This window comes from Strix aluco, chromosome 15, assembly GCF_031877795.1.
Source record: "Strix aluco isolate bStrAlu1 chromosome 15, bStrAlu1.hap1, whole genome shotgun sequence".
In the NCBI taxonomy this organism is placed as follows: domain Eukaryota; kingdom Metazoa; phylum Chordata; class Aves; order Strigiformes; family Strigidae; genus Strix; species Strix aluco.
In genome coordinates, this window is record NC_133945.1 from 3,102,235 (window position 1) to 3,115,654 (window position 13,420).

The 13,420-nt window shown below is 41.6% G+C and overlaps 1 protein-coding gene across 26 annotated transcripts in view; it reads right to left on the reverse strand.

Annotated features, from left to right (window-relative positions):
• MAPK8IP3 (mitogen-activated protein kinase 8 interacting protein 3) overlaps positions 1-13,420 on the reverse strand; it is a 76,425-nt gene that overhangs the window by 50,878 nt on the left and 12,127 nt on the right. For all 26 annotated transcript variants that reach the window (XM_074840720.1, XM_074840716.1, XM_074840714.1 and 23 more), the window contains exons 2-4: positions 4,117-4,237; positions 3,369-3,439; positions 2,521-2,612 (exon numbers count right to left, since the gene is read on the reverse strand). In XM_074840720.1, coding sequence (XP_074696821.1) covers positions 2,521-2,612; positions 3,369-3,439; positions 4,117-4,237 — 284 coding nt within the window. The remainder of the gene's footprint in view (positions 1-2,520; positions 2,613-3,368; positions 3,440-4,116; positions 4,238-13,420) is intronic.

A 13,420-nucleotide genomic window follows, 5' to 3' on the forward strand; every position in this document is an offset into this window, starting at 1 on the left:
GACCCCAAACACTGTATTCTGTAATTACTGTAAGACTGATGTACTGTTTTGCAGAAAACAGAGCACAGCAATAACTCACTATGCAGCTCACTCAACAACCACAACAGCCTTTAGTCACTCCTCTCTAGAAGAAATACTGTAAGAGACTCTTTTCTGAAAGGACTATTTGACCATCAGAAGAGGAAGGGTAAATAGTCCCCCTTGATACACACATAACTGTGTCTTCTCTTATGTAAGGCTTTGGTAGCTTTACAAATGAGAGTATAAAAACCTTATCAACTCAATCAAAATAAATCAAGGATCTTTCTTTGAGATACCAGTATCTTCCAGCTGCAAGATATTCCTGTAGCCGAGGCTACAGAAGTATCTTTAATTATTATGGGAGGTAATGTAATAGCCAATATACAGTATAGGAAAAAATCCTTCACTGACAGGGTGGTCAAGCACTGGAACAAGCTCCCCAGGGACTTGGTCACGCCTCCAGGCCTGTTGGTGTTCAAGAAGCATTTGGGCAATGCTCTTAGATACATGGTTTAACCTTTAAGTTGCCCTATGTGGGGTCAGGAGTTGGATTCAATGATCCTCATGGGCCCCCTCCAACTCAGGATATTGTATGACACTAAGGCTGCAGAGAATCGGCAGGAGTACCAAGCTAGTTACCAAAGTTTCTGAAGATTCATGTCTTTTACTACTCCCTTTCCATCCTTCAAGCCTCTTTCATTGACAAGGAGGGGTTTGGTCTCTTTTTCTCTCCCCTTTTCTTTCTTACAATACACAGCCAGAACTTTAGCAATTTGAATTCAGTCTTTTCCAGAGCAGTCCAATCCAGCAACAGGGAGCCACAGCAGACATGAAGGTATTTACATGTCCTATGCCAAGACCTGAAATTTCTTTTCTATTACATTACCCCCAAAACAACTGACATTCTGGTATTTAAGTGTTACAGACCTAAATACAAGTTACTAAAATATCCTCACTTATTCCTCCTTTATTAATATATTTCTTTATTCTTAATTTAAAATAATTTTGCTCTTTCTTCATTTCCAAATTTTGCTCAATGCTCTTCTTTTGCATTTTCATCATCCCTACCAGATGACACTACAAAAACCTTCATGGTTTTCCATTTATCTGTTCTCCCTGTATTTTCATCTCCGTCTTTCCCCATGCTGCCCTTTGTGTATAGTCTGACATGCCGACCCCACTCCTTTTCTTAGCCTAATGCCTCCCAAAGATTTCAGTTTTGAGTGAAGTTCAGTGATATTAACCAGCTGAAGTTCACAGATATTAACCAAGATCAGTCAGACATATTTTGTAAGAGACAAGGGGGACACACCTAGCAGGCACTCTTTTCCAAGTACTCCTGCACAGTTGGTACTGTCTGTCTGTTTTTCAGACCAACAGCTCCCATGGCTTGTGGTCCGCATGTGTGCAAAACTTTTTAACATTCCTCAAGGCCAGAAAAGTTAAAAAGTTTAAAAAAAAAGACAGAAAAGGTCAACAAAAAGATTTCATCTCCTGCAGCACATTACTTGGTCAATATTGCTTCCCTGTTTTAGTTTAAAACTTCCTGGCTTAGACAGTGTCACTATAGTGTTAATCATCTCATTAGCATGTGATGATTAACACAATCATCTCATTAGCATGTGATCATTAACACAAATACTAATCTACCATGAACAAAAACTTTGACAGAAAACATCTTTTTTATGGCTGAGTGATTTAACAGATTATGCTTAATCTGATTATGTGTTATGTGATCTATTACTTCTCTAACCAGTATTTATGGAACATCACTTCGATTTCTCACCCAATGTTACTGGTATATAGTGTTCATCAGACAGAAAGCATCTGGTTCCTTCCCATACCAGTTAAAACCAGGTGTATCTGTACTGAAATCAATGTAACTGCAACTTTTGTGCTTCAAATTTGTACTAAGACTACAAAAGACTAGTTATTCTATACACTGAACTTCTTTCCTACCCCTGCCTTCTTTAAGCAAAGGCTGATTCTTACTGGTTTGGTGCTGTAAAAACAGGGGAGGAGCAGAGAGGGAGGAAAATCAATTACGTGGACATAAGCATGTCTATTGGGGACTCTTACAGAAAGCTTCCCTTGAAGGAACAGGGAACGCATTTAATAGCTATGGTTTTGCTGGCTATCACACATACAAAGACACATACACACACACACACACACAGAGATACTTTATTTGACACCTCCATCTGCTTCATAGAAAAAGCTTTTACATGCTACCTGAGAATACAAATGTATTTTTCCAGAGCCCCCCCATAAATAGCAGTGTGACAAAGCCCAAGCTTTGTAACAGAACACACAAAGCTCCTCGTCACCAAGCATTAGAATATGTACCCACAACTCATCTATAACCCATTACAAAAAGCTTCAACTACAATCCATGCCCACAGGGAAAGATCCTGCGTCTGGTTCCTCTCTCTCAAATACAGGCACTCAGTTTGTCAGTCCCCAGGTGGCATACATTACATGGAGAGGTTATGGCCCTACCTTCTCCCAGGTAGACTGCCCTCAGTTTGATTATTTCCCCCAACCTGCTGCATCTTGGATCGCTCAATGTGTTCCACGTAGGTCTGGATCATCTGTGAGGAGAGAAAAATCCATGAGCCAAACAGAGGGGAAGAAAAGACTCATTTTCTGCTTTTGTTTGATCTTCTCCAGCATCCATTTCCAATTCCCTTTCTATTTTTTTGCACATCTCCTTGTCTCTGCTCTTGTCTTCTAAGCCGATGATGTAAATGAATGGACTAATCTGACAGCAAATCTGACAGCAAATAGTGTCAGAAATGACCTAAACCGTAACAGGAGAGCCATGAAAGAGCATATCCAAAAATAACGTAAGACATATCCTGGAGGCTCGTTAGCAGTGAAGATGAGGTAGTGGGGCACTGTTCATAGAATCACAGAACAGCTGAGGTTGGAAGGAACCTCCTGGGGTCCATCAGGTCCAACGTCCCTGCTCAAACAGGGCCACCTATAGTAGGTTGCCCAGGACCACGTCCAGGTGGCTTTTAAATAGCTCCAAAGACGGAGACTCCACTATGCCTCTGGGCAACCTGTGCTAGTGCTCATCATCCTCACAGTAAAGAACTTTTTATACATGTTCAAAGGGAGCCTTCTGCGTTCCAGTTTCTGCCAGTTGCCTCCAGTCTTGTCACTGGGAACCACTGAAAAGAGCCTGGCTCCATCCTCTTTACACCCTCCACTAAGATATTTTTGATGCTCCTAAAGTTCAGAAGCTCTAGTCATCACTAGTACTGTAAAGCTGAATTCTCTGACGTGACTTTACATATAGGCTAAGAGTTTATTTATTTAGAAATAATGAGCTGACATCCTACCTCTGTGTGACGCTGATGTAGAGCGTTATACTCTTTCTTCATTTCTGATTCACGTTCCTCCAGTCGTGAAACTACCAAGCGAAGATTTCAACCATTAGCTAACACACATCAGGCTCTCAAAAGAAACTAGAAGTCTCAAATCCTATTTTGTTAGAAATTAATTTATACCTACTGAACAAAACAAACAGAAACATAATAATGCATACTGTGGGATCTGGTCTTCACTGCAAACTCAATTCACGGGTACCTGCATGTTCCCAAAACGAGCAGACCAAATAGTGCACTAAGACCAAAGAAGCAGAGTTCTTCAGCAGTAGCCTGGTGCTCCATAAGTGTCCTGCTTTGACAACAATTTAAATCATCCTCTGGGATGGGCACCTCTGGCTATTTGAGGACAAAACAAACAAATGTGATAGTTTCTGTAAGGAAAAAATGTGAGGTTCTATTCAGGGACAAGGAGAAAGTGGAAACCAGGTTCCAAAGCTTCACCAATGGCCAAAATCTTGCACCTCGAGAGACTGAGCATGCCCCACACAAGAGAAGCAATGAAGCCATTACTAAATTAATGTGGCTACATCCTATCCTTTAGAAGGCTCTGAATTTTATACCGAGGTAAGGGATAACCAGACATTCCAGGCTTTGTGTAAGTTACACTAAAACAAAAAGTATGAAAAATATTTTCAAAGTAGCAGTATATGTATGTGGAATGCAAAGTGTATAATCATGTCTAGTGTACAACTTTGCTTACTCTGATCTGCATAGTTTTTGGTCTTCAGCTCCAGCTGTCGAGTCTGAAATTCAAGGTGTTCCACTTGGATTTGTAGCTCTTTCTTCTCCTGCTCCAGTGCATCTTCAAACTCTATAAACTTCTGAATAGGGAAGAAGAAGAGAAGGAAGCACAGATGAGGAATAAATGTAAAATATATTTGACCTATATGACTTTTCCTCTCCTCACAAAACAAGGAAAAATGAGAGAATATAAATTACAAAACAGGAAATAAAAATTTTCAAGTACTGTAATTAGTATAATAGCAGTTAATCAAGATGAAGAGACTATTTTATATGAGGAAAGATTAGCTATCTTTAATGTATAATTAATATATAAACTACAGTCCAACATGAGTTACGTAAACCAGCGCAACTCTGTAATCTTCAACTACATTGTTCTTCCTCACGCCAGGCTGAATTTTGACAAATTCTATTTCCATAGTCATACATTTACAAATATATATGTCAGAAACCTTCAGACAAACTATTCTATTTGTGCAGTTTTAGAAAGCTTTGCCTGTAATTCACGTGGTGGGTAAGTTTTACAGAAACGTGCAAGTCTTTTGGAAAACTTAGTCACAACTCCAAGCAGCTGAGAGCAACCCCTGTATCCAGAGATGGTGACCTGCCCCAGCAGCAAACTCCAGAAGGGCTCTGTGGTATGCAGAAGCCGAGGGATGGAGGAGGGAAACAGGCAGAGGAGGAGATTCTCACAGTTGAATTTAACAAATTTACATCTAGCAAGAAAAAGCTTGGCTAACTGCTCTTGGTGAAGAAGGGAAGGAAGGGATCATTGCTGCTAACTCCCATTAGCAACAACAAAATGGGAGCTGCACAGAACACGGGGCCAAAGGAAAGATTTTTAGAGATATACTCATTTCATGATGAAAACACAACCGAAAAATACCAAATTTCAGATTATTATTTCTGTAAAATGTCACTTTTGATCTGTGAGCTTTAGTCACTCTCTGCATTGGATACTAGCATGCGCAGCAAAGACAAAGACATGAAACATTTGATTTAGCTTCGCTGTAGTGAACTGATATTAAACGTTACTCTTGATACGAGCTGTAGTCACAGTCATTTTCATGAAATATTTAAACTAAACAGGGGCCTTGAAAAGTGAATAGCACCTTTACATTTCTGAGTATACTTAAACAAGCCTAGTTCTTGTGCTGTACGTGGTCACAAGAGCTTTCCTGCAGAAAACGCTAACACACACCCATACACAATAATGACCCACAATCCATACTTCTGGACTCAGAAAGTGATCTGGTTCTAGTAACACCCCTGACACAAACTTGGTGGAAAAATCCACGAAGCTCAAAAAACATTTGCTCTGTTAACCACATACATCCTCTCCACAGCAAACCAAGTCTAAAGTGTGGTACTACCATGCTTACAAAGCATACTAAAGCTATCTCACTAGCTTCAGAATAAGTGCTCTCCTGGCCTTACAAAGCCCCCAGTTCTAGTCTCGTTACATTACTCCTAAACAGCTACATCCAAGGAAGCTAAAACGACAGCATCATCTGCACCAATCGGTCCAGTAATTAAAACACAAACCCGTCAGCTGGGCGGCAAGAGCACAACTGGGGCCAGGATCAGCCCTGGATTCAGAGCTGCAGAGGAAGAGAGAGAGCAGACAATAAAGCCAAGTTGGCTTTAATTTACCTTTAAGATGTTTATAGAACAGGAGGAGCCCACAGCAGATAAGTCAGGGCTATGAGGAGCTCACAAGGGTGCTCTGCTCCTGGCCCTGCCTCTCTTCCTCTCCGTCTGTTTGCAAAATGCTCCTTAGGTCAAGCTCTAACAGATCCAGCAGCACACGCACATCAGCTTGCTGAAACCTCCTCTTTCTAAAAGCATGAAGAGTGGGGAAGAAAAGCCTCCTCTCACCCTCCTCTGTACTCTGCACAGGGGGAAGTGTTGTTCTCCACAAATAATGTTGCTCAAGAGGGCATGGCAATTTTAATTTAACAAACTAAAGCTTCATTGTATTCTAAAAGACAGACTCTGGTGAAAATCATTTTTGGATATGATTCCCAGGAAAATGAATGCATTTAAATGCACAGTAAGATTATTTTGTTAAATTCTGCCCATGAAACAATATGCACAGTATTTGACTGCATTCTCAGGATAAGCCCTGTGCACACTTCCTGTTACTTTTACTGGTATAATTAGTAGAGACACTGGAGCCATCATTATGTTCGTGAACTGGATCTTCTCCCTGTGGACAACTGAAAGACTACATCATTTATTATTCTTGCATACTTTTTTTTAAAACTGTGCAGTAAATTCATCTGAACAATGAGTCAGTTTTCATTCCTACATACCTGTATTTATAGAAACAATCAAACGCATTTTAGCCACATCTCATTTTTCTGCACTCGGTGTTCTGCAGTGCCTTTAATCTTTAACTGGGCTTTTAACTTTCTTTTCCTTCCTGCTGTATTGTATTGTAATAAGGGGTTTTTTTCCAGCCCCTTATGGTTGTTTTCCAGCAGTATTTTCTAGAACTAGCAGAAATGCCAATACCTTTCTTCCACTATAAAGAAGTGGAAGGAAGTCATCTCAGAGGCTAAACATTTACTTTTTAATTATATCTTAAGACTGTACAAGGTTTTAGTTTTTAAGTAAGCATTTTTTCTCTGAGATGTCAATTAAACATTGAACTCCCTTAGTTACTCACAAATATCCAGCAATCTGTTTTATGGATTTTGAGGAATTTATAAAGCAATCTGCTTTGTAAATTTTCAGATTTATTCTTGAAACATTTTCCAGAATAATAATACAATTTTAGAATGAGTAAAAAGGAAAACAAATTCCTAGCCAACACAGCTACCCCAAGCAATGGACCTAGAGAAGCAGCAGTTTAACGTGCTCCACTTGGAGAACTGATCGAAGCTACACTGACAGAAGAGTTATCTTCATGGTATAACCTCCCATCTCCTTGCAGGGTTTGGTGGAACCACTCTGTGCTAAAGCTCTAGTGACGAACCCTTTTAATTACAGCCAAGGGCTAAATCCCCATCACATCGCACTGGCTCAGCTTTCACCACCCTCTTGGCTTGAGATACCCTTCTCTCCTAGTTCTCCATCCAAGAGCATGCCACCCAGGCCAGGAATGAGGTTTTTAGCAGCAATAAAAAACGAATGGGCTTAAAGGAAAATATTCAGAGCTCTTGACAGTAAATTAGGAAGCAAAAGAAGGTACAAGCCCAATTTTATTCCCACTATGTAGGTCACCTCTAATAGGATTCCTGGATTTGCTACTGCTGTTTTGGTTTAATTCAGAGGAAACTGATTGGAAGATTAAGTCTTCTACAAATACGGCTCAGTCTTCTTATTCAGTCCTGTCTATTTTGCAACCTAAAAGTAATCAAAGAAACAGAAAACTAGAAATCAATTAACCATTTGAAGAAGAAAGAGACACGGAGGCAACGGCATTAAAAATTAATATTAGCCTAAGTATTCTCAAGGAAGAACAGCATTTCAGATAAATGTACTGCAGTAGATCCTGTCCTGTCTGCTGAAGAGACCGACAGTGACATTTGTGTGCAGGGACCCAAGGGCTGTTTACTCTCCCTGTCTCTGAAAACACCTTCTGGCTGCTCTGGCATCAGAAACCATCTCACCTGAGGTTCTCCCTGTGCATCAGGAGATCTGAAAGGGCTGAGAGCAGGAAAAGTCCCAGATTCCGAGAGGAGTGAACAGCCACACCAGCGGGATGAGGAGGAGGTTTCACTGCCAGGGCTGTCCCCAAGGAAAGCGCGCTCCTGACTGAGGAGGCGGCTTAGCACACACTGTCACTGCCACTCATCCTTCGTGGTACAAAGTGAGTTCTCATCAGGGTATTCAGGCAGGCTTTATTTTTTTTCAAATAAACCAGAAGCAGACATTTCATACAGCATCCAGGGAAGAGCCTTACTAGTCATTAAAACCAGCAGAGATTGAAACGACCTTGCTCAGGAATATGACATCCACAAGTACAACTAAGCAGTGCCAGGAGTTTGGGGAAAACAGACACTCCAGGTACATCTGTCCTACTCTTGTGAACAACAGCCTCCACAGACAGCAGAGGCAAGCACTTCGTCTACAGCATGACGCTGTGCCATGGTCCTCAAGCTGCGGCTCACAGACCACGATACAGGGCTGCAGATGGCCCAGGCAAGCAGCACCGCCCAGGCTGGCTACCGTCTCTCCCCTGCCAGAACTCAACCTGCCAGGAGCATCCCCCAGCACACAGCAAATCTCCCCACCAACCCTTGCCTTCCCATGTTGCTAGAAATGCATACCAGGGCAGGAGAAGCAGAGAACACAAAGTGAATTAATTTTTTTTTTTAATTTTTTATTAACCAGACTCAAAGACAGTTATGCTTTAAAACCAGGCACATATTATTGAATGAATGCAGCTCAGTAAATAAACAACCACAGGCATTTCACGTTTTCCATTTCTTTTGGGGTGGGGGTGTATAATCCTGGCCCTATTGAAGCTGTGGGAATGTTCTCAGGAACTTGAAGAGGTCCAAGATTTCACTCTGACCTCTTAAACCTCCTAAAAATTAACAGGCAGAGGGGACACTAACTTGAAAGTCTCCTTCCCATCTAAGCTTTTTCTGTCTGTAATATTTACAAAAAGCAGCAAAACCAGTTATAATAGAAAAAGAATCCTTCTGGTTTACTCGTGTTTCTTGTGTTTTTCACCTAAGTTTGTGCCCAGCCAATCCTATCTAAATGCTGCACAAATGTTCCATGTACAAAGGTGAAGCTCTGCATCTCTGGGGGTGCTAACTAAAATCAACAAGCCTTCATAAGGGAAAAGAATATTCACACAAATCAAATTCATACTTCGGGCTTCAGAAATAGTACAAATTCCAATGTCTTACTGAAAGCAGATACTGCAGATTATTACTCTTGCTTCATTATAAACTTAAAATATTTAACAGGATAAGAGTGGGCCAAAACAAACCCACCCAAAGCATAGCCTTATATGCTTTTTAAAGACATCTTAAAATAACCGAGATACGCTATTTACAAAAAACTCTGCCATGAATTAAAATGCCCAGGGTACTAAGTATAAAAACTGAAATGCAAATTTGCTGACTGCATTCTTTCAATTTAGTGGTGCCAAGAGGCAAAAACAATATGGTGCTGGCGAAGAATCACGGGCTTAACTTGCTTCTGTGAGCAGCTCTTGGTTTCAAGGGGTTTCTTGTTTGCAGAGCCAGGTACTGCAACTGATTTTCTCTGATGGCATGGAGCTCAGCTCACACCTCAGTGATTTCACAGCTCTTTATGGAGATGCAGTAAGACATTTAGAAAACAGAAATAAGAAGGACCAGATAATTCCACTGGTGGTGAAGAAAAAGTACTCTCTTTTCATTGTTTTTTGATTCCCACTATGACAAAGTAGATGGGTACAGTGGAAGAAGAAACAGCCCACACTCCCAGTAGTTCTCAATAACAAGGCTGACCACAGTGTTAATATTTTTACTATTTTTATCATTTTTTACTATTTTTTTCCAGAGCCTTTATGCTTGCTTTCAAATAATAATTTCTAAATATGAACAGTTACAGTTAAACAGTTAATCACATCAGTGATCTAAGAAAACTGGAGTATGAAACTGCTATATATAAAAATTAGTCACATGGATTTTTTATCTGCTAGCCTCTATCCGCAGACTTCAAGCAGGATAACTGGTCTGTAATAACCCAGGATTATGACAAACAACAATGGCTCACACACACTAGTCTTTACAGGGAAAATATCTAGCATAAAATCACCTTAAGACAAAAAAATGAGTATGCCTCTGAAAAGCAGTGGTACAATGCAGGCTGCTTGGCTTCCTGCTTTACTGCCTTCTGCAAAGGAAGAAAATCACTAAAAATAGTAGCATATAATCAGAAATCATCACATCAGTGATAAATCAAGCAGAGAGCCAAAGATGCACATATATGCAGAAATCTCATTATGTGGCCTTGATCTGTGGCGAGTGGTAGTTTGTGCAATGGTACTGCAGCTGAAGGCAGCATCGGGGTTCACTCTCAGACCTCGTCCCTTCGCTGGCAGGAGATGGCAGTGCTGGGGGTGCAAAAGCAGCGATGCACGAAGAAGCAGCGAGGAATAGACACCTGGCAGAGACACAGGCCAGGAAACAGAGGTCTGCTGGTGAAGTGGGTGCCGCACGCGGCCTCCCAGGGGAGGTCACCTCACCTGCAGGAAGCCCACAGACGAGGGAGGCAATGCTGGTTGTGAAGTCCACCTCACAGCTTCTTGGCAGCACCTAATTAGGTTGGCAATTTAGGGGGTTGTGTTGACAATATTTTGTCTTAGAAAGCACAACAAAGAAAGAGGCCAACTCCTGGCTATTTAAACCTGACTTGTTCGAAAGTCTCCAGCCCCACTATCAGCCCTGCTGCTGCTGACTTTTACATGCTCCTCAAGGCGAAGACCTTGTTCTGCTCTGTTAACCAGAGCCATTTCACTCAACAGCAACTTCAGGAAGAGCAATTACTTCCTTACGAAGCAGATGTCTACCACAAAGTGTATGGCACTCAAATCAGCAAGTCACACTTTCTTATTGTAGCTCCTGTACAGGCAATGGACTGTTGGATACCAACAATGCCAGAGCTTCAGGAGCGGAGTGCTAAATCTTTTCACTTTGACAATCAGAAAAAGGATCCTTAAATTAAGCCACTTCTCACAATTATGGTGGTCATCAGCGAAAGGCTCCTCAGGAAATGACTTCCTTTTCAATAGTCAGTATCGAGGGAATTCTGCTTCTCACTTTGTAAGCCAGCCTACATTGATGCAGCTACTTTTTAGAAGAGCATGAGAGAGCTGTGTAAGAATCAACCAATAGTTAAAAATCTCAAACTATGAATAGATGTTCAGGTTTTTATCCCTATAGGCATTTTATATAAAGTCAAGTCATTTATTTAGCAAAGCTGAAGTAGAAGATTAAGGAATTGAGTCTTGTCTACCTTACATCAATGTTAACTTGACTTCACTGCATGAAAACATTCCTAGTCTCTATCAAGAAGAGAGGCAGTACAGACATATTTAGTGTTTCCCTTGTGAAAACAAAGGTTTTGCAAATATTTAAAGCCACTCTCCCTGGCTGGTTTCAACAGCTGAAACACCCTCACAAAACCAGAAAAATACGGCCATCAGCCCACACATAGTGATAAAAGCATACCTGAATTTCCTAACGTGGCATGATTTTCAGAAAAGTTTTGGCTCCCCGAGAGCAGACTTTCACTAACACGTAAAAATGACTCCTTGCATTTCACCTGATAATCACTCATCTCGCTCTTCAATGCCCTTTAGTGTGCCCAGGTGGCCAAGAAGGCCAATGGCATCCTGGCCTGTATCAGCACTAGCGTGGCCAGCAGGGACAGGGAAGGGATCTTGCCCCTGGACTCGGCACTGGTGAGGCCGCCCCTCGATGACTGGGTTCAGTTTTGGGCCCCTCACTCCAAAAAGGACATTGAATGACTCGAGCGTGTCCAGAGAAGGGCAACGGAGCTGGTGCAGGGTCTGGAGCACAGGTCTGATGGGGAGCGGCTGAGGGAACTGGGGGGGTTTAGTCTGGAGAAGAGGAGGCTGAAGGGAGACCTCATGGCCCTCTACAACTCCCTGAAAGGAGGGTGCAGAGAGGGGGGATGAGTCTCTTGAGCCAAGGAACAAGTGATAGGACAAGAGGGAATGGCCTCAAATTGCGCCAGGGAAGGTTTACACTAGGTATTAGGAAGTATTTCTTTACAGAACGGGTAGTCAGGCGTTGGAATGGGCTGCCCAGGGAGGTGGTGGAGTCCCCATCCCTGGAGGGGTTTAAGAGTAGGGTCGACATGGCGCTGAGGGATCTGGTGTAGTTGGGAACTGCCAATGCTAGGTTAACGGTTGGACTAGATGATCTTCAAGGTCCTTTCCAGCCTAGATGATTCTGTGATTCTGTGAGGTGACAGACCCATGGATTTGAGGGTGCTCTGAGCAAAGCTTACCCTTTCTCCTGGAAGGCCCTTGCCTTCAGAAGACCCTTCTCCAGGTGACCCAGGTCAATCCCAGTCACAGCACCTGAAGAACGAACCCCGGATCCCCCTGCACCCTGGATGCTCCCCAGCAGTACTGACGTGCAGTGAAACCCCAATACAACTGTAACCCATATAAAAGAGACCCCAAACAGGAACTGTGCCACATGAAAATACACAAAGTGTATATTCTAATAATAGCCCATAACTTCTCCATCTCAGAAGGGTCTTAGTTGCCACAAACAAGAAGATGCTATCTCAAGTATTAGTTTTATAAGACGTAGTTCAAAAGACCAAACTATAACACTCCCACAAGTGCAGTCACAAACAGCAGACAGTCCACAAGCTGAAAAGAAGTTCAGCTGCAACTGTGAAATGAAACAATCAACAATTTAAAACCCCTGACGACACCACACTTCGAAACTCACAGATAATTAATTTACCATCTCAAATTTCATGCTTGTTCAAAATCTTATCCTGGACTTATCACAAAACTCAGCAAATCACAACTGTGTTCTCCAACACCTCTTGTTCTACTCTGTATGGTTTCCCATTTCTAGTGTATTCAGCAATTACGCAATCACAGTTGTGATAGCTGTGGTATAAAACCCTGACATTTTCATTGCAGAGCTTGGCCTGAAGTTCAAATCACATTCACAGGACAACTTGTCACACTAGCCTTGGGACCAGGAGGTGTTTTATGTTAGGAATGCATGATTATATTAATAATTCTATATTGAATACTTAAGATACGTAACACTGATTTACATGAAGATGTTTACACACAGATATGCATTTAATATGGAAAAATAAGTATCAGCCTTCTTTGGCTGAGGTCTCTGACCTCAAAAAAATCTGACAGTGAAGAAGGCCATTTATTAGCAGAACAGCCAAAACACTGAAAAGAGAACAACCCTTTCCTCCTCCTTCCCATTTTTTCTGACACATTATAATGCCATTTTAACTGTATTTTTAACTTAGTTTTTAGAATTTATTAGTCCAGGAGGACACACAGTACACAGCTTTATGATGGAAAGATGCTCTGAGCTATGCCCTGTGTCTGAACCTTTGCTATCCTCTTCAAAGACAAATGCACTCCTGAAGAAACTTTTCCATCTCCATAAAAGCATACAACCTTCTAGTGAAATAGCATTTCCTTTAAATCTGCAGAGCTTGGAGATAAAGATTTTTGTTCCTGCTGCTAACTTCAAGAAGTCAAAAAGACATCTTTTATCTGCTAGATACTCTGT